At 38.6% G+C, this 24,300-nt stretch overlaps 2 protein-coding genes across 3 annotated transcripts in view; one reads left to right on the forward strand and one right to left on the reverse strand.

Annotated features, from left to right (window-relative positions):
- Positions 1-8,345, forward strand: part of WASHC4 (WASH complex subunit 4) — a 40,840-nt gene extending 32,495 nt beyond the window's left edge. The window contains exons 29-34 of one of the 2 annotated variants that reach the window (XM_074539282.1): positions 322-469; positions 629-725; positions 1,198-1,394; positions 2,380-2,479; positions 4,002-4,077; positions 5,868-8,345. In XM_074539282.1, the coding sequence (XP_074395383.1) occupies positions 322-469; positions 629-725; positions 1,198-1,394; positions 2,380-2,479; positions 4,002-4,069 (610 nt within the window). In that variant the 3' untranslated portion in view covers positions 4,070-4,077; positions 5,868-8,345. Of the gene's footprint in view, positions 1-321; positions 470-628; positions 726-1,197; positions 1,395-2,379; positions 2,480-4,001 lie in introns of both variants that reach the window. The other variant, XM_014272557.3, reaches the window with a different exon arrangement.
- The window catches only part of APPL2 (adaptor protein, phosphotyrosine interacting with PH domain and leucine zipper 2), a 35,397-nt gene continuing 16,800 nt past the window's right edge, over positions 5,704-24,300 (reverse strand). Inside the window, exons 5-21 of the mRNA XM_005494740.4 lie at positions 23,314-23,401; positions 20,789-20,830; positions 20,613-20,671; positions 19,500-19,646; positions 17,409-17,491; positions 14,705-14,863; positions 13,451-13,639; positions 13,091-13,133; positions 12,958-13,014; positions 12,758-12,846; positions 12,170-12,322; positions 11,998-12,050; positions 11,044-11,218; positions 10,298-10,334; positions 10,048-10,188; positions 9,337-9,384; positions 5,704-8,540 (exon numbers count right to left, since the gene is read on the reverse strand). Of these exons, the coding sequence (XP_005494797.2) occupies positions 8,412-8,540; positions 9,337-9,384; positions 10,048-10,188; positions 10,298-10,334; positions 11,044-11,218; positions 11,998-12,050; positions 12,170-12,322; positions 12,758-12,846; positions 12,958-13,014; positions 13,091-13,133; positions 13,451-13,639; positions 14,705-14,863; positions 17,409-17,491; positions 19,500-19,646; positions 20,613-20,671; positions 20,789-20,830; positions 23,314-23,401 (1,692 nt within the window). The 3' untranslated portion in view covers positions 5,704-8,411. The remainder of the gene's footprint in view (positions 8,541-9,336; positions 9,385-10,047; positions 10,189-10,297; positions 10,335-11,043; positions 11,219-11,997; positions 12,051-12,169; positions 12,323-12,757; positions 12,847-12,957; positions 13,015-13,090; positions 13,134-13,450; positions 13,640-14,704; positions 14,864-17,408; positions 17,492-19,499; positions 19,647-20,612; positions 20,672-20,788; positions 20,831-23,313; positions 23,402-24,300) is intronic.

The following is a 24,300-nucleotide window of genomic DNA, read 5'->3' on the forward strand; positions in this document are numbered from 1 at the left end:
TAGTAATAGACCTAGAACCTGATTTCTTGAAGAAATCCTTGTTCAAAAGCTAACAAGCTTTCCTCACTGTGTGCCCGAGCTCTACTTTTAAAATTTTCAGGGTCTTAGGTAAAAAAGATGCAAGTGTTCTATTCACAGGCCTTTTTTTGGGACAATGTGAAATCAAAAACCACTATTCAAATGGGCTGTAGAGGGAGGGTACTCTTCCAAATACTGGATTGTGGACCCTGGCAAAGGGCAAAGAGAGGGTTGTTTTCCAAGAGGTGGGTAAGCAAAGGGATTTTCAGCAGAACTAGGTAACTCATTGCTCATCCCTTGCAGGCAGCTGGACTCTGTGCTGAGTGACCTGACCCGGAACTTTGCAGAGGGAACAGAGTACTTCAAAATGCTGGTGGATGTGTTTGCCCCCGAGTTCCGCAGCATGAAGAACATGCACTTGCGGAACTTCTACATCATTGTTCCCCCCCTGGTGAGTGTCTGCATTGCACCAGGGATTTCTTCAAAAAGGTCTTGTCAGATCAGGGCTGTGTTTAAATGTTTTGTATTAGACTGTAGTAGCATGTATGACAGTGCTTTGTGACATTTGTGAGTTTCTTTGTGATTCCAAGACAGCCTTTCATTCCTTCAGACCCTCAATTTTGTGGAGCATTCAATCAGTTGCAAGGAGAAGTTGAATAAGAAGAACAAAAGTGGAGCAGCTTTCACTGATGATGGGTTTGCCATGGGTAAGTTTCAGCATTCTCACTAGCCTTTGGGTAAGCCAACATAATGGACATTTGCAAGAAAAGTTTTGTTTATACTTTGTTCCCATAATTAAAAATTCCATAAATTTATTTGGATTTATCTTTGCTTCAGCACAAGGGATTTGAGGGTTATGGTTGTGTTCAGAATTTCCTAACCATGGAATAGGTGTGTATGGGAGCATACAGTTTTAACACAGTGGTGTTTCCAAATTTCTTTCCAAGCTTGTGGTTCTCATCCAGATGAGAAGGAATGCAAGTATTTGGAGAAGTGATGTTTTAAAAAAATTTAAGCCTGTTCTTTATTGTGATTTTTCCTGATAGATTAATTGTAAATTGATAGCAATTTAAATTATATTTGCATGGAAATATTAACTTAGGTTCATCCACTGAAGACATTCACAAAATGTTTTGCTAATTGCATGTTGACTTCAATACATGGTTTGTTAATGACTAGGTGTGGCTTACATTCTGAAGCTTTTGGATCAGTACCAGGAGTTTGATTCTCTTCACTGGTTCCAGTCTGTTAGAGAGAAGTATGTGAAGGAAATAAGAGCAGTAGCTAAGCAACAGAACGTACAGTCCACTAATCAAGATGAAAAACTACTACAGACTATGAACCTTACCCACAAGCGACTGGAAGTTTGTTTACAGGTACAGCATGAGCCTGGTTACGAGTTCTGGTAACAATTTCTGTTCTGTATTGAGTTCAGCACTTACTCATTACAAATCATGTAACTGTTCTAATGGAACACATTGAGAGCAAAATCCTGAACACTGACTACAGCAACAGTGCAGAAAGAGCATAAGGACTTGGTGTATGACCTGGAGGGAATGCCATTGGTTTTTGTGATATTTGAAGACCTGTTTCATTGGAATTCTTTGTCCCATGGAATTTGAAGGCTAATGCAACTAAACCATAAATGTTTAAATAGGAGAAAATATCTTTTGGTTAAGCTTATAACAAGGATTGCACATAACGCTGTGAACCCTCAGAGCTGCCTGTGTGTTAATTCTGAGCTGCGTGATGCATAATGAATGATGCATTACCTATCAAATAGAGGAAAGGTGCATTTGAATTTTGGAGCACAGCAGCTCAGGTTTCATCTATGGTGTGGTGCTTTCTCTCTCTGGATTGGAGAAGCCTATGGGACAAATCTGTCAATGGCTATATTTTTACAACCCATGATTACATTCTGTAATGTCTTGTTGGAATAGATAAGGCCCTGTATGCCCTCATGGTTCCCAGGAGTGTGCACTGTTTGGTCCTCTGTTAAAAAAAACACATCGCTGAGCCTTGTTCATACAGGCTTGTGGTTGTTTAAACTATTGGCTGCATGAGTTTCCATGGGCAAGTTGCTCTGTTCTCACTGCTGTTACAAAACTCATTTTCAGCCTCAGTAGATCAGTGACAGACTTATTGCAGTGATGCTGCTTTGCTTAGATTGCCCTTTAATGTAATTTGATGTTTGCTTTGTAAAATGTGTGTGAATAAGGAATGAAAGGAGGAAGATTTTCAGGAGCATTTAAGTGATTTAGATACTGCAATGTAGGAGCCTAAGATACTAATGAAAAATCCCATTGATATTTGTCTACATATTTGTGATACACTGATGCTCCTCTTTATCTTTTCCCTTAGGAATTTGAACTCCTCTATTTCTCGCTAAGTAGTGCAAGAATTTTTTTCAGAGCAGATAAAACTGCAGCAGAAGAAAGCCAGGAAAAGAAAGAAAAAGAAGGCAAGTGAATCCTATATGTAGATCATTTTGGCTAATGAGATTGTGTGCCTTAATAGAGGTTTTTTTTAATATCTGCTTTCTTGCTCATAGGTTAATGAGAGAGGTTTATGTGGTCATGGGTGATTTAGACTCAGCAAGAACAGCTCAAGAAGTCCTTCTTTGGAATAGGTGAATTCCAAGCTGGGCTTCTGGGGTGTGGGAAAAAAAACCAACACCACCACAGAAGACCCAGCTGACAAAAAAATGGGCTGTAAAGCCTGGTACAGGGAGAATTGCATACTTGCAGTAATATTAAATTCAGTAACTTCAGCATCCTTACCTCTTCAGTTACCAGTGTTGACAATGACAGCCTTAGGTGGTGTTAAATAAAGTGGTTTTCACCTTTTGTACTGACTGGCTTTCAACTTACATAGCAGATGATGCAGTTACTATAGATATTTAGATGTTTGATATGCTTGTTCACCCATTGAACTCTATATTCAAAGGATAAGATCTTAATTTGTGGTGTGGTCTCTTGACTAGGTAACACTGGTATTTTGCATTTCTATTCCTGGTTGTATATTCTCCCTCATGAATTCTGAAAGATTCTCTTGGGAAAATTCTTTCCAAAGAAATGAGAATGCTCCTAAGGATTAAGATACGGAAATGCAGTTCAGTCACAAGTTACTTAGAAACTCAAGGAACAGTAGTATCTTAAAAACTGAATTGGTAAATAATTCTCCACTGTACTTCTGACAAAGGCACGAGTGACCTGTGAGATTATAGTCACTGGAGAAAAAGATTAGTTTTCTTCTGCACTAGAAAAACTGTTTGTAAAGAAAAATTCTTTTAGCATTAATTTATATTTGATCATATTCAGTGAAGTTGCTCAGATAAATATTCAGTGCAAGAAAAAAAATAAATTCAATGAACTCCAAGAATTGTGGGAAGAATAGACATGCTGCTCTGGAGTTTGTAGGAGACCATTCTGGAGAACATCAGCTAATGATATTTTAGGTTAAATATTCTCTGTTATGATACCGGTTCAGTTCCCCAGGCAATGTATTTTGCAGGGAGAAAAACTGGAAATGCATACCAGGGTGGAGAGTTTTCAACATGGTAATAATACCTATGCCCTCTACCATGATCTTTGGACTTGGACTCTGAAAAATGCGTGAGCATTGTATATGTAATTTTTAGACAAGTACTGCTGATTGAAGAACCTTTCACCCCAGACAGGAATTTCTTCACTGTGAAATACTGCATAAGGTGTTCATTTGGACATCAGCATCATATATATATATATATATATATATATATTTATATATTTATATATTTATATATATATTTATATATATATTTATATATATATTTATATATATATATATTTATATATTTATATATTTATATATATATTTATATATATATTTATATATATATTTATATATATATAATATATATACATACGCACACTAGAATTTGAGGGGTTTTGTTTCAAATAGAGTGTTAAACATGATCCATGCTTTTTTTTTTGTCTTTGTAGAAGAATCTGGTAAAGCAAGCAATGGAGATCTTTCCAACTCTACACCTGCAGAGCCTGTTGTGAAATGACGTGGCTGGTATGGGTGAAGATTACTTACTCAAATAACTCATGTCCTTGTCTTCATCAGTAACACTCTGTAGGGGCTAAAGCTCTAGATTTGACTTACTTGCTCTGTTAAATCCAAGAGAAGCATACTAGCATCCACTGGGGCTAGGTCTGTGTTTGTCTGTATTTTCTGTAGAAACTCCTATTTTTCAGGAGTTTGCATTATTTACAGCACTTTCTTTAGATTGAAAATAATTTAATAAAATGTTGACCTTGGAGGTATTTTAAAGTACAGATGTGCAGATAAAAAAATCCTTATTAATTTCTAGATGCATTCTCGCATCTCTATCATAGCATTTTAAAAAAACCCGAACTCATAGGCTGTTGGTCCAAGGTTTGAACTGGCATCTCTTCAACCCAAAAAAAACCCCTGAATCCATATATTGGCTGTATCTATTGTCCAAAAAATAATTGAGACATGTCATTGTGCAGTCCTGTTGCATTTAATGCAGTCACAGATTACACTGTGGGTGTAACTGTATGTTGTGAATATATGTTAAATCTGTTACACAAAATGGAAATGCTTATTACTGTTTTATTCCTAACTCCCTTGTTATTACTATAGACAGTATTTGTACTGTGGGAACTTAAGATCCCATCAAACATTTATTTCCCCCTGTTTTTGCCGCCTTATCAAAGAATGGGGAAACAAGAAAAGTGAATGTTAACAAATTCTCATTTCACACCGAAGGTTTGATTTGCATCCACAGAAGTAAGGAAATCCAGAGCCAAGACAGAACCACAATCAGCTCTTTCTTTCATGACCAGGCACTGTGATGAGTGTCTGTAACTATTAAGTGATCTCACAGTTCATGAACATGTTGCGCCTAATTGCAAGTTTCAGCCTCAATTCTGTATTTCCTAGCCTTTGTAGGTCTGTTGTACTGTGTGTTGTTCATATAGTCTTACATGCCTGATTATTAACAATAATTGCACTGCAGGCTCAGAAGCTGCTGAACACTGTGAGAACTCTTATTTAACATCTGTCCATGCCTGCAAGTAGAGGTTCTAGATTGTGCAAGAATTACTCAGATTCCTAACTTAAGTAGCTAGAGTTAAAAGAAAACACCACCTTTATTAAAATATACACGTGTGTTTTAATCTCCCAGAACATTAACACCCTTCTAGTTCTTACCAACCAGAATACACTACTCCAGTCAGTCCAGCTGACAGAACTACCCTTGCTGGGGGGTTTTCTGGCACTCTTAAACTGTATTTTTAGACCAAACTTTCTTTAATGTTTGGTTTAATGGTTCAAATTGTTCCACCCACTCTTGGGTCATTGGTTTAAACAATTCCTGGCATACTTTGATTCGCCCTTTCCTGCCAGTCACTTCAACATTCAGACAGCAAGGATTAATGTTTTGTCGCAACTGGAAAGACCAGACTGATACGAACGTTCCATTTATTGGTTCTGAGAACATGACACACAAGCTTCGTGGACTGTTAAAATCAGCTGGGCTCATTAAAGTTTTTATTTTTAGTTCATTATAACTGCCCTAAAAAATGCTGCATTACTTGATTTATATTTTTGCTTTTGTACTTTGATACAGGTTTTTTGTTTTTTTTTTAATTTGTGTACACTTTTTTGACCAAATTTTGCCCACACTGAATGCTCAGTAGCATTGCTGAGATCAGCATTCTTGCTGCTGCTTCCCATCCTGCAGTTGCTGTGCACATCCTTCCACAATCCCATCTCTGCTGAAGTCACCCAAGTTCGTGGAGTGGAATGGTTAAGTGCTGCATTTCCTTCTTCCACAGCAACGGCAGAATCACCCACACATGATGTTCCTTTCCCCAGGATGGCCTTGCTAGGGAGCTGTGTGCAGTCAATACACAGCTCACATTCTAGTCTGCACTTTTATTTTCCCTTCTCCATTTTTTCTTTTGGAGCCATTATCTTGCTAAGGTAAGACTTTGCAGTTGAACATAACGTGAACTGAGCATTGCCTTCGTGTACAGTAGTTAACAAATTCATGTGGTTCTGGTGATGGAAATTCTAGAGGAAAGACATAGCCTATTTTTATAGATGCCTGTTTAATCTGGGAGAACTGAATGTATACTCTATGTGGCAAAAATATATACATACGCAAACATGTACAGTGATAATAGAGCTATTCTTGCCAATACAGGACTGTAGTTTGTATTTCCTTCTTTTTCTTTGTCATATAGCAGCATAGACATGCAGAAAGATTCTTCTCATCTGAAATCCAAGGTGGGTCCTGGGTTTGGATGTCATGTGACTGAGTTGCATTAAGTCTTTTTTCTCCCCACAAGGATATGAAAGGGGGGCAAAATTCATGCTGTGGTGCTACAACTCTTTCTGTTGCTTTTGACCTCCTGTCGCAATTACAGGAACCAAATGGACCCTAAATTGTTGTCTGGAGAGTAGAATGGAGCTAAAACAAAAAAATCCCCTAAACTAAACCGAACTTGCTCACTCAGAAATTCCCAGGGGTGATAGAAGTGATGATGAATTTTCTGCAAGGATATAAAACATGTCTAGGGTTTTTTTCCTTCAGGGCAGGGTTGGAACAGGCTAAAGGCCAGGCTCTCACCCCCAGCAGGCAGCTGTCAGCACTGCCCTCAGGTGTTCAGCCTTGTGCCAAGGCTGCTGGAAGTGCAGCAGCTGCTCTGAGGGGTTGTGGACACCCAGCTCTCTGTCAGCCCTGCCACCAAGGGTTTGCATGGCCCCAGCAGCTGCAAACTCCTGGTGCTGAAGGGCACACTCTGCAGGTCCTAATGCAGCCTTGAACCAGAAAAACATTTGAGTTGCATCAGACATCCATCAACAGGTGTTTTCAGCTTCTCAGGTACAAAGGACCAAATGTAATACTTAATGTGTCCTAACTCATTGTACAAAAGGGTATTTTGTTACTCCAGTCTCTTTGGTTTGGGAGTAGAGAACATTATGTATATAAAACTGTGTTAATAAATGCAATTTTGAGAACCTCATTCCCAGTGTTTTCAATAACACCAGTTCAGTAGGTGTTATTTTTTTTAATAAGATAGCTTCAGCTTTTATTTACTATGAAGTTTTTTTTCCACAGTACTTTTAAACATTCAATAACCAGTTAGACTTATTCCACATCAAACACTTCCAATCTGGGATCTTTCAGATACTGTTGCACAGATTCTGCTTATGGAAAATCTAGTTTCTTGGTGACTGAGAAGAGTTAAATTAAGTTTGAAGAATTTCAGGCATATTTTCTAGGTACCTTATCTTGATTAATATAAACTATACTACAGCTTACACCCCCTCCCCCACTAACAGCTCTTTATTTTGTCTATTTTGTTTGTTCTTGCAAAGTGATGTTGCTGATGTTTTCAGGATGGAAAAATGTAAACTTATTAGCCAAATCTCTCTAACATCTAATCTCAGGAATGTACTGTGAGACTTTTCAGTACCTTGTAGACTTGTAATCTAACATTTTATTGCTCAGTTTCTTAAAATCAAAGGTTGCTGTCAGACTCAGCTGTTGCATGTTACATAAGAATTCTTACTTCTTCATATAGTAAGAAGTGGCAAGAAACCTAACAACAGAAAAACTGCACTCAGCTGCCTGCTTCTGAGGTTTGCATGTCAGTGGTACTTAGAATAATAAATCAAGGAAGTACAATTTGTCTATTAATTACACAATGTGAGAGTACAGTCCCCTGGAAGGTAAGAGTAGGCACTTAAATTTGTTTTGTAAGCTTCTTCTAGATGCAATATAAAAATAGATTATATTAATAGGAAAAATTTAGTGTTTAACAAATTGTTTTGTAAATAGGCTAACACAAAAGGTAAATCTTGTTACACACAAACTAGACTAAAAATAACTTCATCTGAAATAAAGTAGATAGTGCATTTTTAACCTTCAGTCAGATGCACATGATCATGCAAACTATGAACATTGACTGTGGTAGGAAATTTGAGGCCTGAAATTTGTCAGAGGAGCTGGCAGCTCACACAAATTTCACTGGAATGAGAGGCTGCTGGCCCTGTAAATGTAAGAAATGCCATTAACCCTTAGTTGCTGACAGCTGTGCTCTCCTGCCCACCAGCAGCACTAGCCTCCTGCTCAGGACTGTCAGCTCCCCAGACACAGTTCCACCCCTACACGTTCACAAATGCTAAATGCGAGTCCTGCTGTGCTTCCACTGTAAATCCAGAGGGACTCCACTGCAGACACACCACTGCTCTCCAGCAGGAAAGGGCAGCTGGCCTCAGGTGTGTGCAGGTGACTGAAAACCAGAGATTCTTGCAAAAAGACTCCCTGCTTTTCTGCTCCCACACAGGCTGCAGGAAGTGACAGGAGCTGCTTATGCTTCTGATTCCTCCCCTCCTTCATGCATGGTTCCATCCTCTTCTGACAAGTCATGCAGAAGCATGAACTTCCCATCATTTGTTAATGGCACAGACTTCATTAGCTGAGCTAATGCTTCTGGATCCTGAAAAAAAAGAAGAGAGGTCAGCAAGCTGCAGCAGCCTTTGAGGAACACACATTTCCCAGTACTTCTTGCTAAGCTTTTGCAACTTTGGCTATTTTTAACAAGCATTAGAATAAAGATTTGAAACATAAGTAATACCTTTTTGGGTAAGTAAAGACTCAAGTACAGCTTGAGCATTTAAGAAGAAAAAAAAAGTAATTAATTTTGAGCCTTTATTTTGCTTTAGTTACTGAAAAGCAAGGAAAAAAGTAGCTGTCTCAAGAATTTATTATACATGTGCTTAGTAGTTGTGACTAAAAGCTCATTCCCCAACTGGTTCTGAAACCTTAGCAGCAAAAATATACAGCAAATAATAACATCACACCTATATAGATAAAATATATCTACAAGGGACAGGATAATTCTGCCATTCGTTTTAATTGGAGAAACACTGATTTTCATGCCTAGGTGAGGAAAGAATGTAAGTTTCTAAAAGTGAAACAGCAGTGTGTGTGATTTACACATCATCCCAAAGAGTGTGTTTGGTTTTTTTGAAAACTTTGCTCACAGCTTTCTTTCAGACCTGAACATTTGGATTTGTGTAATTTTGAACTTGGATTGAGGTGGCACATTTTCTCTGAAATCACATTACTGCGAAATCAAAGTTTATTTTTGCTGTGTTAAATAATACCTGCAAAACTGTCCTTAGGAAAAGTAGCAGTTCATTTTTCTTATGCACACCAGAGCTACCTGGACAGTGCAGGTGAAAACCAGAACAAGATGTATCATACACATGTGGGGAATGAAACTAACTTACCCTCTGTGCCTCAATAATTTCTTTTCCCAAGCTAATGGCATAGCATATCTACAAAGAAGAAATACATGTAAAGTTCCATTCAGTTCTGTTTTGGCTTTTTGTTCCTTGATTAGAAATACACCACACAACTGTCAGTGCAGACTTAGTCTTAAAACCAGGCCTAAAAGCAGAGGTGGAATACCAATTTGCTATGCTAACTACTGGTGAAGAAAACTGTCTTGGGTTCAGCTTCAAAGCTCACAGGGGCTGGTAAATCTTCATCAGTTTTAGTCACCACACTTTATTTGCACACTGTGCATGTAAGTGTTTGTAGGGACAAAAGTTCTCCATCCCACTCCTTATTTCTGTTGCAGCAGGCAGTAAGCAGTCAATGGTGTAAGCACATACACCATTGTCTGTGAAAGCTTCACAGCTGTACATGTCTCAGCATAGCTGACATTCCTTTTGTTAGTGCTGCTGCTAGAGAGCATTTTCCCATCTCTCTTAATGCTGGGATTAGCAATCACATCCTTTCCTCCTTATACATGCTGCTTCATTATCTGTCCATTTGGTCCCTTTTAGACATAAGCCAGTAAAGGCTTGCATGTTAACGCATGTTTTCTTGACCAGAAATTGAGCTGCTCATTTCTATAGCACTGTTTCCCAGATGTGTAAGTCAAGAAGCCACAGACCTATTTCTAAATAAAGAATTTTATTAAATGTTACACAAACCTTTTCCCCTTCTGTGTTGCTCTCAAAAACATATGCACTCATGGATTCTTCTCCCAGAGTATCACTGAGGTGGATCACAAAGCCAATCAGTCTCCTGTTCTCCTGATGGGCAGCAAACTGTGTCACAGTGGTGAGTTCAAACTGGAAAAGTCAAATAAATTATTTATTTGTTTTATTCAGCTCAAGTTCGTAGGTTAGCTCAGGTTCATGTAACTGAGTAGTCACTGCTGTGATAGAAAAAGTTACTTACGCTTGCTCGTGTAACTTGGGTTTGAGAGTCTATTAACCTGCAATTACATGTAGGGAAAAAAAAGAAAACTATTTTAGAGCGATTCCTGGTAATTTCAAGGGCCTTTATAATAGAAAAGCAGTAACTCCAACAGTTTTACAGATGAAGAAACATATGCATAGAATCAGGTGCTTTAACTTTGATTGGCAAGATTCAAAACTAGGCTTTGACTCTCAGCTGCATGACAGGTACAGCAAAAATATACAGCAAATAAAACATCACATCTATATAGATAGATGTGATGTTGTTATTATAGATAGCACCTTTCTTAGTCACGTGGAAAGGATCCTGAGTGCCTAAACTAACACAAATGCAGAGGGACATAAACATACCTCACTAAAAGGGAATGTCTGACATCAGCATATTCTACAGTGACACTACTGTCAAAGGACATTATTAGGAAAGATTTTTGCATTAAAACAATCATAGTTTTGCATCTCTTTTTTGTATCTTTGCAGGGTCTTACAGCCCCCCACTATAAGACTGTCCCTTAGATTTTGATAGGACATTCTTACAACTTGGTCTGGAGGATCATTTCTAGGTACCACAGAATAAGAAAAGAGGCATTTCTTTCTAGGTAAAGTGACTCTTGGGATCTTGCTTCCTCAAAGGCTGTGTGTCTTACAAAAACAAAACCAACAATACATAATAAATCACAAATTGTATGAAGAGAACAGAACATTGACAAGTTAAAGCTTTTACAATACCTCAGGTTCTTGCTGGTGACCATGAGGTGGGATTCAGTCATGCGGAAGATGTTGTGAATGGCCCGAGCAGCCAGCACTTGTCTCATGGCTTCATAAATCACCTCGCACGTCTCATCGGACTGAACAGCCATGGACCCTAAAAACCGAACCACGAACATCTGCTGCAGCAGGGAATCTGCAAGAGAAAAGCCATGACTTCCTTCACTACGCTATTTCAATTTCCCAGTAGCTCAAAGTATCGATGGAATTATTTTATTCACTTTAGAAATTCAACAGTAAGCCTGTGGTTGGTGGCCATCATGAGCAGTGGCTTTCTGCCATGAGTCACACAGTGCCCTGACCCAGTTTCAAACTGTGTGAACAGGCAGCAGTGTGGAGGTGGGGAAGGAAGTTTTAAAAGTGTGACTGGTCCTTTATGCTTCATTTGATCATATGCTAGTAAAATTCCCTTGCCTATTTTGCTATTGGGTGCACATAAACTATGATGAATTTATGACTGGGCATAAGCCTTGGCTTCCATTAAGCCTCATACATTCTTCCCTTTCTTCTATGTCCTGACCTTCCATGCAGTTGGGCACAGTGAGGTTTTCACCAAATCCTTCCTTGCTCCTTGACTGTCACTAGAAGATTTAATGACAACTAAGCAGCCATTATGCAGTAAAGCCATCACACTTGATCAGGCTCCCTTTATGGCCGATGGTGAGCAAGGGAAAGCAGGGTGAATGTTCAGAGCACTAGGTAGTAGTGCTTTGGTTCTGAGAGCACCTTTCTGACAGGGCCATGGGTTCCAGGCACAGAGGAGAACAGCCAGGGCCAAGCCCTACACAAGCTAGTACAGGAAGGTCACTTTACTATGGATCTGTTACTTCTGCTCCATGATGTCAGGTGCTTTTCTTAAGAGACACTGAGTAGCTAAAATCATGACTGATTTTATCTGGATGAAGAAGCACTGACCTTCCTCCTCATCTTTGCTGCTGTCTTCAGATTCCCCAAATGGGTTTGCACGCCTGTGAAATAAGAAAATTTGAATTACAGATTCTGGTTATCACTACTAACAGATGCTGCAATACTTCATCTCGCCTGAAATCATACTGTTACAGTGATGGATCACTGTCTCTGGCCATACCTGCCACCTCTGTTCTGGTCCAGAAATTCCATAGCAGGCAGTACAATATCAAATTGAATTGGTGTTCCAGGAGCAATGAGTTGTGTGGAATCTTGAATGCCGGCTGATCCACTGGGAATTACTTCATCATTTTCCATATTCTTTACAGTCTGGCTGAAGTGCAAATGTAAAAAAAAAAAATTATGTTTCTATCCATCAGTGACATCCTACCTTTGCTCTGGAAGAGAGATAAGATTATTCAAAAGTCCAAAGAGGGACTGAACCACTCTGCAGATATGTAAGGTATTTTCCTATTTACCTATTACTGAGGACTCCAATAAAATCCTTTTTTAATCTAGCATTATTTAGGACAAAAATAAACATTGGTATATTACACCTGAATACAGATCAACTCTGAGCGTGGGCTGACTTTCAGTAATAGGTGACCATGTGTCTCCCTGCCCTGTCCATATTCACAGCTGCATTACCAGCAGAGACCTGGACTTGTGTCTACACTTCTCAGTGACAATTCCAACATCTTAGGATCCCTCAGCCCCACGATCAATAGAACTGCACATGGTCCCTGCTCCACACAAGGGAGAACATTACCTGGGGTGCTGAACTTCATGTTTTTTTCCCAAGCTGGTAATGGGAGTCACTGCTTGCAGGGCTGTCTGATTTAATTTTATTGCAGCTGCCTATGAAAACAAGACAGAACAGTTTTTTTAGACATGCAGCTTACCTTACCATGTTGAATAATGGGAGAACAAATTGAAGGAATGGATTGAAAGATCAAAACAAGCTCCCACCTCTGGATTGTCAGTGAGATAGATCTGCCTGGAGATGTTGTTGATAGCACATATCCACTGGAAGGGAAAATGAAATTGAAGTCTTCAAGCTCACTTATATGCAAGAATAATAACATTAAGAAAATATTTTTACCTCTTCGTATTCTTTCTTGCTTTCTGCTTGAAGGGTTATACCCCTAAAATATAAACACAGTGTATAAGTGCTAACAGTGGACACCAGGACTGTTTGACTGCAGTGCTTACAGTAATATACCAAGCTTTTTATCTATTAACTGCCAAAGGAACAAGAATCGTGAATAAGCTGCAGCTAAAAGACACCACATGTTCCATTCAGGCACTTGTGGGGGAGGATTGGAAGGAATATGCTTTTAATTTGGAAACATCCTTCTGGAAACCCAGAAAAGCTTACTACTACACCAAGCAAGTTTTACAGGAAAGAGCATCTGAAGGGGTAGGTGTGACTAGCTGTCCTCAAACAAAACACTTCTCATACACTTTCCCTGTAGGAGTAGTGATCTGAAAGCAGTATCTTCTGTCTTCACAGTCCACAGCCATAACAGAGCAGTTATCCAGGTCCTGAATCAATCCTCCAGCTACTGCTCCCCTTGGCTGACACATCAAGTTGCCACCTTGAGTGAAGAAATAGAGTCTATCCCAAGTTGTAGTCACCAGACCTGTTTTACTGATGAGGAGATACAGTGATAAAGACTCATTACTGTTTAGAAGTAACAGATATGAAACTGCAAACACATCCTGATACTAATCAGAACTTCATGTTCACCCAGGCATTTTTTAATGGTCTCTTTTAAGAAGAAAAAGCAGCACCTGTTTCTAGCAGAAACTAATCCGTAATGAAAGCTGAAAAATTAAGTTAATTCCAAACATCCAAGTTAAAATTCGTATCTTCTAGCTAAGAAATAAAAGAGTATTGAGTAACTGACATGAAATACTATGAGCAGTTTCAGCACAAAATCATAATATAAAAAAGTATCTGCTGCAGTACTATCTATTATTATATACTAGTATTATTATATACTACTATTACACTATAATAGGACTCTACAGCTTAGCAAGAATCCATCTCTTGCTTAGCTGTAGAGTCCTATTATAATGTAATCCAGCTTTTGGACTACTAAGAGAAATTATCAGATGCATACTCACAAAGAAAAAAATTACTAGATAAACAAAATAATAAACTGATATTTAATCAATCAGAGAAATAGGGTTATTACATGCCACCAGTATACCTTACTTCTGTGGAAGTTCATGGAAAATTTTATATGTAAAATCTGAAGAGGTAGTTCTACATATGATACACATTCAAAGTTACAAACTTGCATTGTCCATAAAGCTTTTATTTATGTAAAAAAGGTCATTCATGAAAACACATGTTAACTACAAAATATAGCTGCTTTTGTAAACACCATGTCTCCTTTAAGATCTGGAAACAATGTAAACCCAGTCTCATTAGCTTCTAATTTTTAGCCACTTGAATGCAGGAAATTTTTCCGGTAGGTACATTCAATCAGAAGCAAAATTCTGTTTTCAGAAAAACAGTCTCAAATGTCTCTAATTTGGTTAAAGCTTCAAAAATACATTTCCAAAGATGACAGATGTACTCAGAGGACGAAAAGTAGAGCTACCAAACTGATTAAGGACCCTCAAACATCAATACCTGATGAATCCTTATGACTCTCCCCCAAAAAATGTAGCCACTAAACAAATCAACAGATAACAATCTTCTTACTTTCTAAGATTAAGGTAGCCAGCCTTCTGGATGAGATTTCTATTGATAGCAGGTGAAATTACATCAGAATCTGGAGTGTAAACAGATTCATTAACTGCAATTAAGTCCTGCTGGGATATTCTCATTTTTTCAGCTTCGGCATCCAGCTCTCCTTGTATGCTGGGAAAAAACCACCGACAACACAAAAAGAAACACAAGCCATCATTAGCCATTTATACCAGGATACAGGTAACATCTGTAAGCCAAAATGAACAAAAATACCATCTAAGATTACCTTGGAGGGTAGTGCAAAGATGAAATTTATTTTTCAAATAGACTTTATAGGAAATACTGTTCTGTGATACTGAAATGAGCATGTGAGAACTGTTGAGACATGTTGAGAAAAAAGAGTAAAGTTTATTTTTTGAGAGACAGCTTCTAAAAGTAATGCTTCTATGAATTTACACTGCTGAACACATACAGACATTGCCCTACTATAACAGCATAGTTCAAAGCAGGCTGTACTAGAGGATCTCTAGACTTTCTTAGCACTGTCTAATGCCTCCAAGGCTGTAACACACAGGAATTCCTGCCTTGACACCACCTATTAACTGGTAATGGATTTTCATTAATTCAGAACAATACAGTAAAAAGACCTATAGCTCAAATCTCCCTTTAGCTTTAATTCTTTGTTTATAATACTGCGTTCTGCTTTGGTGTGATGCAGAAAACATCAGATCTGAATTAAGTTAGACCATATTTTGCAAACTAATGCCTTTTCACTCCATCATCGAATATCAGAATAAGAATTATTTAAATTCCATTTTTAAATACAATGGAACTATGCTGTCAGTTTTTACCTCAGTGTTATTTCAATCAATCTTTTGATCTGTCATTTTTGTTGCACCACAAAATGCTTTTGACAAAATGTCCCTGGCACCTTCATGGTTTCTGAGGCTATATTCCTCTTTCTAAGATGTGCTTCTCCCATCTCCAAGGCAGGAAGAAAAGTGCTGACAATTCTGAAGTTATATGCATTTGTGGCAATCAGGCCAAGTGGTCACTGAGAATGTCTTAGCATAGATATCTCCTGTGTTTTTACACCATTAACAATATTCACCGTATAAATGAAAATGCTTTTAAATACCACTGAAATTCTGTAGCTGTACAATGGGTCACATCAGCTTGTTGTTCCAAAAGAACAAATATGATAAGTGAAAAGCTTTTAGCTTGACTAGCCAGCACTCACTTAGGCCTTGTGATCCCCAGCACTAAGGAAGGAGAGGAGCGGGCAGCACAGTTTTCTGTGGCTGTGCAAACTGAAGTCATGAAACTCTGTCCTCTGTCAGTAATTCTGTGCAGCACAGTGCCATTCAGAATTTTACAAGCTTCTCTTTTGTTTTTTCCACAGACATCATACTCTTTTACTAGTTACATTTGAGTTGTACTTTCAAGCTTTACTGTGTGACAGACTCTAAACACAAAAACCAGACTCAGGAAAATAACTGAGCAGCCTATTTTTGTTTCCATTTACTACTGTACATTGTCCAGAACTCAAACTCATCTGACTGTGGAAAACGAGCTTATTCTACGGTGAGGATCCAAGAGCAAGATCCTCCCTGTGCCTGTAAGACAGAAGTAAGATGCCCTACACTTTTTAAACAAAACTCACAATTTCAATGGCATTTAAAATCTGTCCTCCAGTCAGTACAAATGTTGTGTAGAGGGATTTATTTCACAAGCGAGTGTGCCAAGATATTTAATTATATAAGCAGAAAAAGTAAAGAATCATTTAGTGAAATAATCCACTATACAGAGCACTTGTTTGTAGCATGGTTCTCAAATTAACAAATATGCATTATTTAAAGTGCCACCAGAGTGAGAATAAATAATGATTTGGCTACGGCTCGGTATGAAAGGAATGAAAGATTAAGTCAAGGACTCAGTTGGGACTATATTATCTTTATGGTCCATTCCAACCCGTTAACATTTTATCATTCCATGAAGAATATTCTCGCTATTACAATTACAGTTCAAATGTAAAGTTTGCATTTACGGGGACTTAATTATAATTAAACGCTTCAATACAAGTAGAAGATGTGGAGGGAGGTGTAAGAAAAACGATCACAAAATTAGGAGTACAAAAGCAGTTTACTGAAATTTACATCTTAGTCAAAGTAGGTTGAACTCAGTGGACTAATACAGTCTACACTGGATGCAATGAATATGTTCCCTACAGTGAGGATTTTTGTTTGCCTTGTGTAGCTACACCATCAAACACTTTAGGTCCTAAATTTGAGAGGTTAATGAGTTATTGTTGCTGTATTATTACAGAATACCCAGTAAATATAAATACCTATAATTCAGAAAGCACCTTAAGTTATTTTATTAATACTGTTAACCTGTTTCTAGCCCAAATTCCATGCTTTTCTGTTCATGACAAGACACAGGGATGTAAGGAAGCATGTGAACATTTTACAGTATATAGTTTCTGACTATACTGGAAAAATACTCTCTTCAGTGTACAGACAGCATTTTCTTTTCCATGTACAAACATTTCCTTTCTACCTGTTACTTCAACAAAATATGCCCAACAATGCCAAGTAAGCATAAAAGGAATCTCATTAGAAAGAAAAAGAGGCACTCTCTCGTATGTGCCGAAGGTTAGAGTGCTACAGCTCGGACTCCAATGGAATGACAAAAGCAAACAAAAGCACTAGGTTACCTCTGAACCATGTCTGAAACAGATGACAAAAAGCTGTCCATCCTTTTGGAAAACATCTCTGCTCCTTTCTTAAAGAAGTTGATCTGAAAAATACCAAGAAAAAGGGCACTGAAGGTTCTCTTGGCTTTGGCAGACAAGGAGCAGATTGTGGGAGTGTTAACAGTGCTCCCATTATGACTGAACTTCTGGCAGGTGATCAAACACATGGGCAAAACAGCTGCATTGCCTTTCTTGCTACTTCCCACTTTTGCAACTCTACAACCTTTCACACACAGATAAGCTGCTGGCTGCTGACAAGTACGTTTCCAAAGAACTTGCTAAATGACTCAAATAAAGGAACAGGTAGCTTCTCCCACACTGGCACTGGGCAGGGCTGGGGCTCATGGTGTTAGGAACTGCTGTGTGCAATGCCACCCTATCAAAGGGAAATCATCCATTAGATTTTGCAGTCCAACCTGAACTACCATGATGAACATCTTCAAAGTGCTGTAATAAAGTCAGTCAGGAAAGTGTAGCTGTGCTTGCAGAAGCCTCCAGAGCAATTGGTTGTATCAACTACAGTTTTACCACTGGTTTTGTTCTACTGAAGGAGCTAAAAAAAAAAAGCTACTAGGGCCAAAGTGCACATGATGTGACAGAAGATTAATTCTCTTAGCTGGTATTGCTCAGCAGGCACACAATAAAGCAAAGCACTTGGTGTAGACTTGACCTTGTACTATCAGTCATCATTAGAGCCTACTGGCAACTGCATGAAACATGGATACAGATAGCATGTGTGTGCAATTAATCAGGATAAACGCATAAAAATCAGTGATCTACTCTGGGAAGAGATGTAAAAGCAAATGTTATAGACCACAGCCTCCCTTTACAAAGGAGAGAAAGAATGGCCTCCTAAAGAATGATTTACCTATTCTATTTCAGAAGCCTGCTTCAAGAGGAAAGAGCTCTAAAATCCACTGATGATAAATGCTGATGGCCAGTTTTCAGTCAAAATGAACCCTCTATTAGCCACTGCTTCTTCCAAAATTTCCATTTGACCTATTCATTTGTTGGAAATGTGAAACTGGAGACACATATTTGAGTAATTAATTAAGAAAATACATATTTGTACTGAAAGGCAGTTCACAAAATTTAAGCATCAACTGGCTTCTGGTTATTCAGACATTCCCATGACAGCCTGAGACTTCCCCATATAGATAAAGCAGTTTTGCCAGATGAAGTATGGAGAAAGTTCTGTTTGGTTTCCAGTAAAGGAAATCAATGCAGTTCTTTCACTTAGGATAGCTACAGCAGAGAAGCAGTGTGATCTCCCGTGGTGGGGAATGTGACTGAATCCTCATTCACTACCTATTTTAAATGAGGCACATGGGCTGCAAAAGACAGGATGATGTAGATGATGATGAGCCACACTACAATCTCAAACAGAGCACCACATCCATTTTTCCTCTTTTCATAGCCCAGTTCTCATTTTCCAAACACTTTCTTTCATCAAAATCAAAGACCCTTAAAATGGGTGATAGTGAGAGTCAAGTGCTGTGATAATACTGGTTTGTTGATCCCCCTGATATTCTGGAGGGTCACACTATCAGAGTTGAGAAATGCTCTATCAAATTGCTGTTAGAATAAAAACTAGAAAAAGGATTTGCCAGCCTTATGCTCAATCCTCTCTACTATTCTGTCCTTCCAGCTCTCCAGAGCATGCTCTGTTCCTCATCATGCACACTCCTCATTAGTATGCTGAACATTATGTGCCAGGAAGGGAACTGCTACATAGGAGAGTTTGTGCAGACTGGGTAAACAGTGGAAGTAAATGCTACTGCATTTAGCTCAGCTGTGAAAAGACTAACCCTAGGCTGATTTTGCATAGAAGTGTATTGGATTTTCTTTTCATTAGTGTCTTTCCTGAATATCTAAACATTCAACTATCTGCCACAAACAAAATCTGCTGATAGAATCTAGGCAAGCTGAATGCAAATTGTTTCCCCACCACCCTTGTTATAATTTGTCAGGTCTCAAAATAAATCCAGAACGACAATGTTTCACCTTTCCCAGGAACATGTCTAAGTGATACAGACACTTTGCTGTCAATACCTGTCCTCGTGTATATCCTAGCATAGGTTCCATCATAGCCACCCTCTTCCTGTACTGCAGAGCATTCAGGGCACAGTAATATTGCAAGGATGAAAGGTGCTGCTTTCTTCTTGCATTTGCCACTTCTTTTGCAACTTCTGCCTTAAGCTGAACAAAAAATTATAAAGAGGTTGACAAAGTGTTACTGTGTATATGGATGTATTTACTGATCATCTTCAAGTTATTTTTAAATCACTGTCTTTAAAGAACTTCTCCAGGTTAAAGTGAAGTATGAGAAACAAATAAAGCAAATCAAAAACTCAAAGCAAGTACTTCAAGCCTTTATCTGTCATGAAACTAAAGCATTTGGGGAGCCCCTGTGACTACAAACTATGTAACTACTGCCACTAAAAATCTGCATCAGATCTCCGTGCAAGAAATTTATTTGCAGCTGAGATCACAACATAAGTCTGCAAGTGCAGAATTCAGAGGTGAGTAATTAACAGTATGCTATATCACATTGTGCTCTGTAAGGCATTTCCTTTCAAGAACTATCCTGTAGAACAGATTGACTCTCAGGACAGGGCCAGCCATACACTTTTTGACAAAGGGATGTATTTTAGAATAGCAGTCCAGGGGGCAAAGAAGAAGGAATGTAGAACAGTCCTACCAAGAGAGTTTTGTGCACTGTTAAGTGGAATGACAGGCCATACAAAGTAATTAAACAGGAAGGTACATGCAAAGAAATACAATGCTTTAGGAACAGCAGACACAAGGCTTCATGGCAGTTCACAATGAATTGTGCTCAGTGATACTGCATCACCACCTCAGCTGTACAACTCTAGGCCTATACAAAGCTATTTATAGTCACTTGGATTGCTTCTATATGAAAAGCTCCCATGGATCTGAAAGGCTCTAGTTGAGCACAATATTTCACCACCTTCCCAACTTGGAGAAAACAGGTGTGAGTGCTGAGCTGATGTTTAAAAGCTTTGTGTCTGCTTGGAAACAAAATCACAAGTATTCTTGAGCTACTGTGAATTTAAGCAATGAACTCTCTGAAGTTCACAACGAACAAGGATGCAGACAGAATGGCTGATGAAAACATTCTATTTTCCCTTTCACATTTGTTACCTTTTCATTTTCTTTCCTTTTCGGTAACCTGCTATATTTTGCCATGGATACGTCATGTTCTGTAGACAAGGAATATTATTTTTTTTAGAAATGTGATATGTGTATGTGCACAGATCCAACATGTCTTCTTTGCTCTAGCAGCTGCACATGAGTAGAAACAAAACAGCGACACATACCATTGCTAGCAAGGCCAAAGAGATCCTTCAGTGTGCTTACTTCTGGAAAAGAGAAATCAAATATTCAAAGTAAAACCAGCTGTGAACACTTTGTACAACTTAGACCATTTATGCCATATTTACTGTCCAAGTCACTCCAGCCCTTCCACAGCAGAGACATATACATTGTGCCTGTCTTGAAAATGCTAAACCAGATCAGCTGCTAGAGAAATGAATAATTAAGGGTGGAGTGAGTTTATTTTATTGAGCAAGTTGTCACTCCAAGAAAGATGCCTTATCTGCCAGTGTCATTTGTCCAAAGAAGCACCATTTCAGTATGTTTATTCTGATTAAAGGCCCACCACTATCATGCAAGATCAGCAGTTCTGAACAACCTGACAGTGCTTATGTGATACTGAGAAATTTAAGACCCACAGATGTATGAAGTAAAGCCTTTTTCCTGTACATGAATCTCCCTCAGTGTGGAACATTTTTGCTAAGCTGCTCTGTGAAAATAAATCTGTATAAAACACACCTGACTGCTGGTGTAATGATGCCTGCATTACAAATACTGGCCATGAGATTCTGATACAGGTAGAGAGAAGACAGACTGAACAGAATGTAACTTCACAAGTGTCAGACACAAGCTACTCTTAGTATCCTCACCGACATATGCTGCAACTGGCAAAAACTCTCTCAAAAAGCTACAAAGAAAGCACATTTACAAGAACAGACATTATGCAACTGTGAAAATACCAAGGGGAAATTGTAGGATGTCATCATGGTCTCTGATTATTTTTAACATCCTACTCATTAATCTGTTTGACTCCACCTTTTTTTTTTCCCCAGAATGCTTCATTATTACTCAGATGAAGAAAAGACAGAAGATTTTTCCATTTGTAACTAACTTGTATTTAGAGGTTTCTACAATATTCAATATAGATTTAACAAGATGAAAAGTAAAAACAGTAACACAGTTATTCTTTCTGGCTTCCTTGTTTAATCCCTCTATGAAATTCCAATGCAGCCAGGTCTCTACCAAAAATGCTGTTCTACAAACTGCATCAGAAAAAGTGGATAGAATTTTAAAAAAAATTGACATCCAAGGAAGTTGAAGAAACTTTTGGTTTTTGTCATGCAGCAGCTGAAGCTGTGGTTGCAGGCTTCATATGTGTTTTCATATCTTTTTTAATGAACAAGAGGGAAGAAACCATAAATATGGAAAAAGAATTACTATCTCTGAGGCCACATGAAAGAGGTGAGGAAGCGTTTATCCCATCAACATCTTACCATCCAAATTCTCCTTTATATTTGACAGTATATGATAAACAACATATTGTTAACATAGACACCTAGATGTCCTCACAATTTTCAATCAGATCCCATAACGAACTTAAACCAGTCAATGTTTTGCTGTAGTCATTTTGTCTCACACCAAAATGATGTCTACAAGAAGGACATAAGTGGGACTGCAAAAAGTGAAATAAGTAGTGGGAAGAAAGGAAGACAAGAGAGAAAGGAAGACAAGAGAGAAAGGAAGACAAGAGAGAAAGGAAGACAAGAGAGAAAGGAAGACAAGAGAGAAAGGAAGACAAGAGAGAAAGGAAGACAAGAGAGAAAGGAAGACAAGAGAGAAAGGAAGACAAGAGAGAAAGGAAGACAAGAGAGAAAGGAAGACAAGAGAGAAAGGAAGACAAGAGAGAAAGGAAGACAAGAGAGAAAGGAAGACAAGAGAGAAAGGAAGACAAGAGAGAAAGGAAGACAAGAGAGAAAGGAAGACAAGAGAGAAAGGAAGACAAGAGAGAAAGGAAGACAAGAGAGAAAGGAAGACAAGAGAGAAAGGAAGACAAGAGAGAAAGGAAGACAAGAGAGAAAGGAAGACAAGAGAGAAAGGAAGACAAGAGAGAAAGGAAGACAAGAGAGAAAGGAAGACAAGAGAGAAAGGAAGACAAGAGAGAAAGGAAGACAAGAGAGAAAGGAAGACAAGAAAAGAAATGCTGCTGCAAAAAGTCAGATTTCTGTTGCATAAGTAAGACTGCCCATGACCTTGAATATGAGTTTTTTTCTTCTGTAATTATATAGAATGTTTGTGTTACTGCCTTGCTGTTTAAGTAATGAAATCCCAAATTTGTGAAATCAGGTAACTTGCATGGAATTACCCTTGCATGGCAAGAATTTAAAGAGGACTGATTCCTTAAAAAGGAGGGAATATACTATTCTCTGAAGTTAAAACATTCTTGTTTGTGCTTGTCAAACAGCCCCAAACTTCTGAAGTGGAATAAATACTGTTTGCAAGCCCAATTCACTGCTAAATTTCCCTTCTGGCAATTACAACATCAGTGACTTCAGTGAAATTACATTAGTATAAAAACACAGTGACCCAACAAAGAATAAAGCTGTGTATTTTTAAACTTGCACCATATGGCGCATAAAACGTTACAAGGTGAACATGAACTGCTTTTGTCTGAGTAAAATATGTCTCAGTGTGTGATGAAATAAACAAGAAGGAGCATATAAGGAAAACTGAAACTTAGAATAAAATTTACCTGTGAGATCTTTTTCTCGAAATTGTATTATTGGGAGAACCATTGTATCTGCAAGCTGTTTAGCCAGTTCAGAATGAAGAATATTGAGCTGAAACAGAGAATTGTTCTGAGACACAATGTACATAAAAAACCCAAACCACAGAGAACATCAAAACACATCTGCCATTTGTGTCCAGTGGATATAATGTACTTCAATATTTGAAATACACTTCTCATGGTATCTAAGACAGATGGGGATGCTCTCCCTAAATGCTTCATTCCTGCCTGGTATTTCTCAAGGATCCAAGAACTTCTCAGTTCCCACATGACGGATTAGGGCAATTCACTTGACCATTAATTCTAATGCTTAACCCAACAGGATTTAAACTGTAATTATCCTTTATTAACCTGTTTTAGTTAAGTCTCAATGCCATGGAGTAACAGTCCCACCACCATAACTACACTGTCTTTCCATGAACAAGGACTAACCAGGACACAATCACAACAGGGGGCAACTGCAACGCAAGATCCCATTCAAGTATTTTACCTCGACAGCAGTTGCCCACTGTTGTTTTTGTGTTTCTAAACTTCAGCAAATAGCTGTTTTAAAGCACCCACGTGGCACCATTTAGGATGAAGGCAGGCAAGGCTCTCATGTCAACACTGGCCTGCTAGGAATGGGAGCAGGTAGGACAGCTATCAGTCACACTGCTGGAGCACCAGGAGGGTGCAACACCTTGCAGTGATATCCTGCCTGTTTGCTCAGCATCCTGGATACCTCCAGGCACCCTCTTGCAGGTAAGGGTGAACTGAGGATCTCCCATGAGACAATACAATTCAATGCTGATAGAACAGACAACTAAAACAGGCACAAGGGGAAGCTAACACACAGAAAAGGAAGCCAAGGAATGGAGCGAGTTCTCATGAGGGAAAAGGTGACTGACAGAACTGAGCAGCAACTTTCAGCTTTCTGCCCCCAAATGGCACCGTTCTCTTGAACCTGGGAAG

Source organism: Zonotrichia albicollis, chromosome 4 (assembly GCF_047830755.1).
Source record: "Zonotrichia albicollis isolate bZonAlb1 chromosome 4, bZonAlb1.hap1, whole genome shotgun sequence".
NCBI classification, from domain to species: Eukaryota; Metazoa; Chordata; class Aves; order Passeriformes; family Passerellidae; genus Zonotrichia; species Zonotrichia albicollis.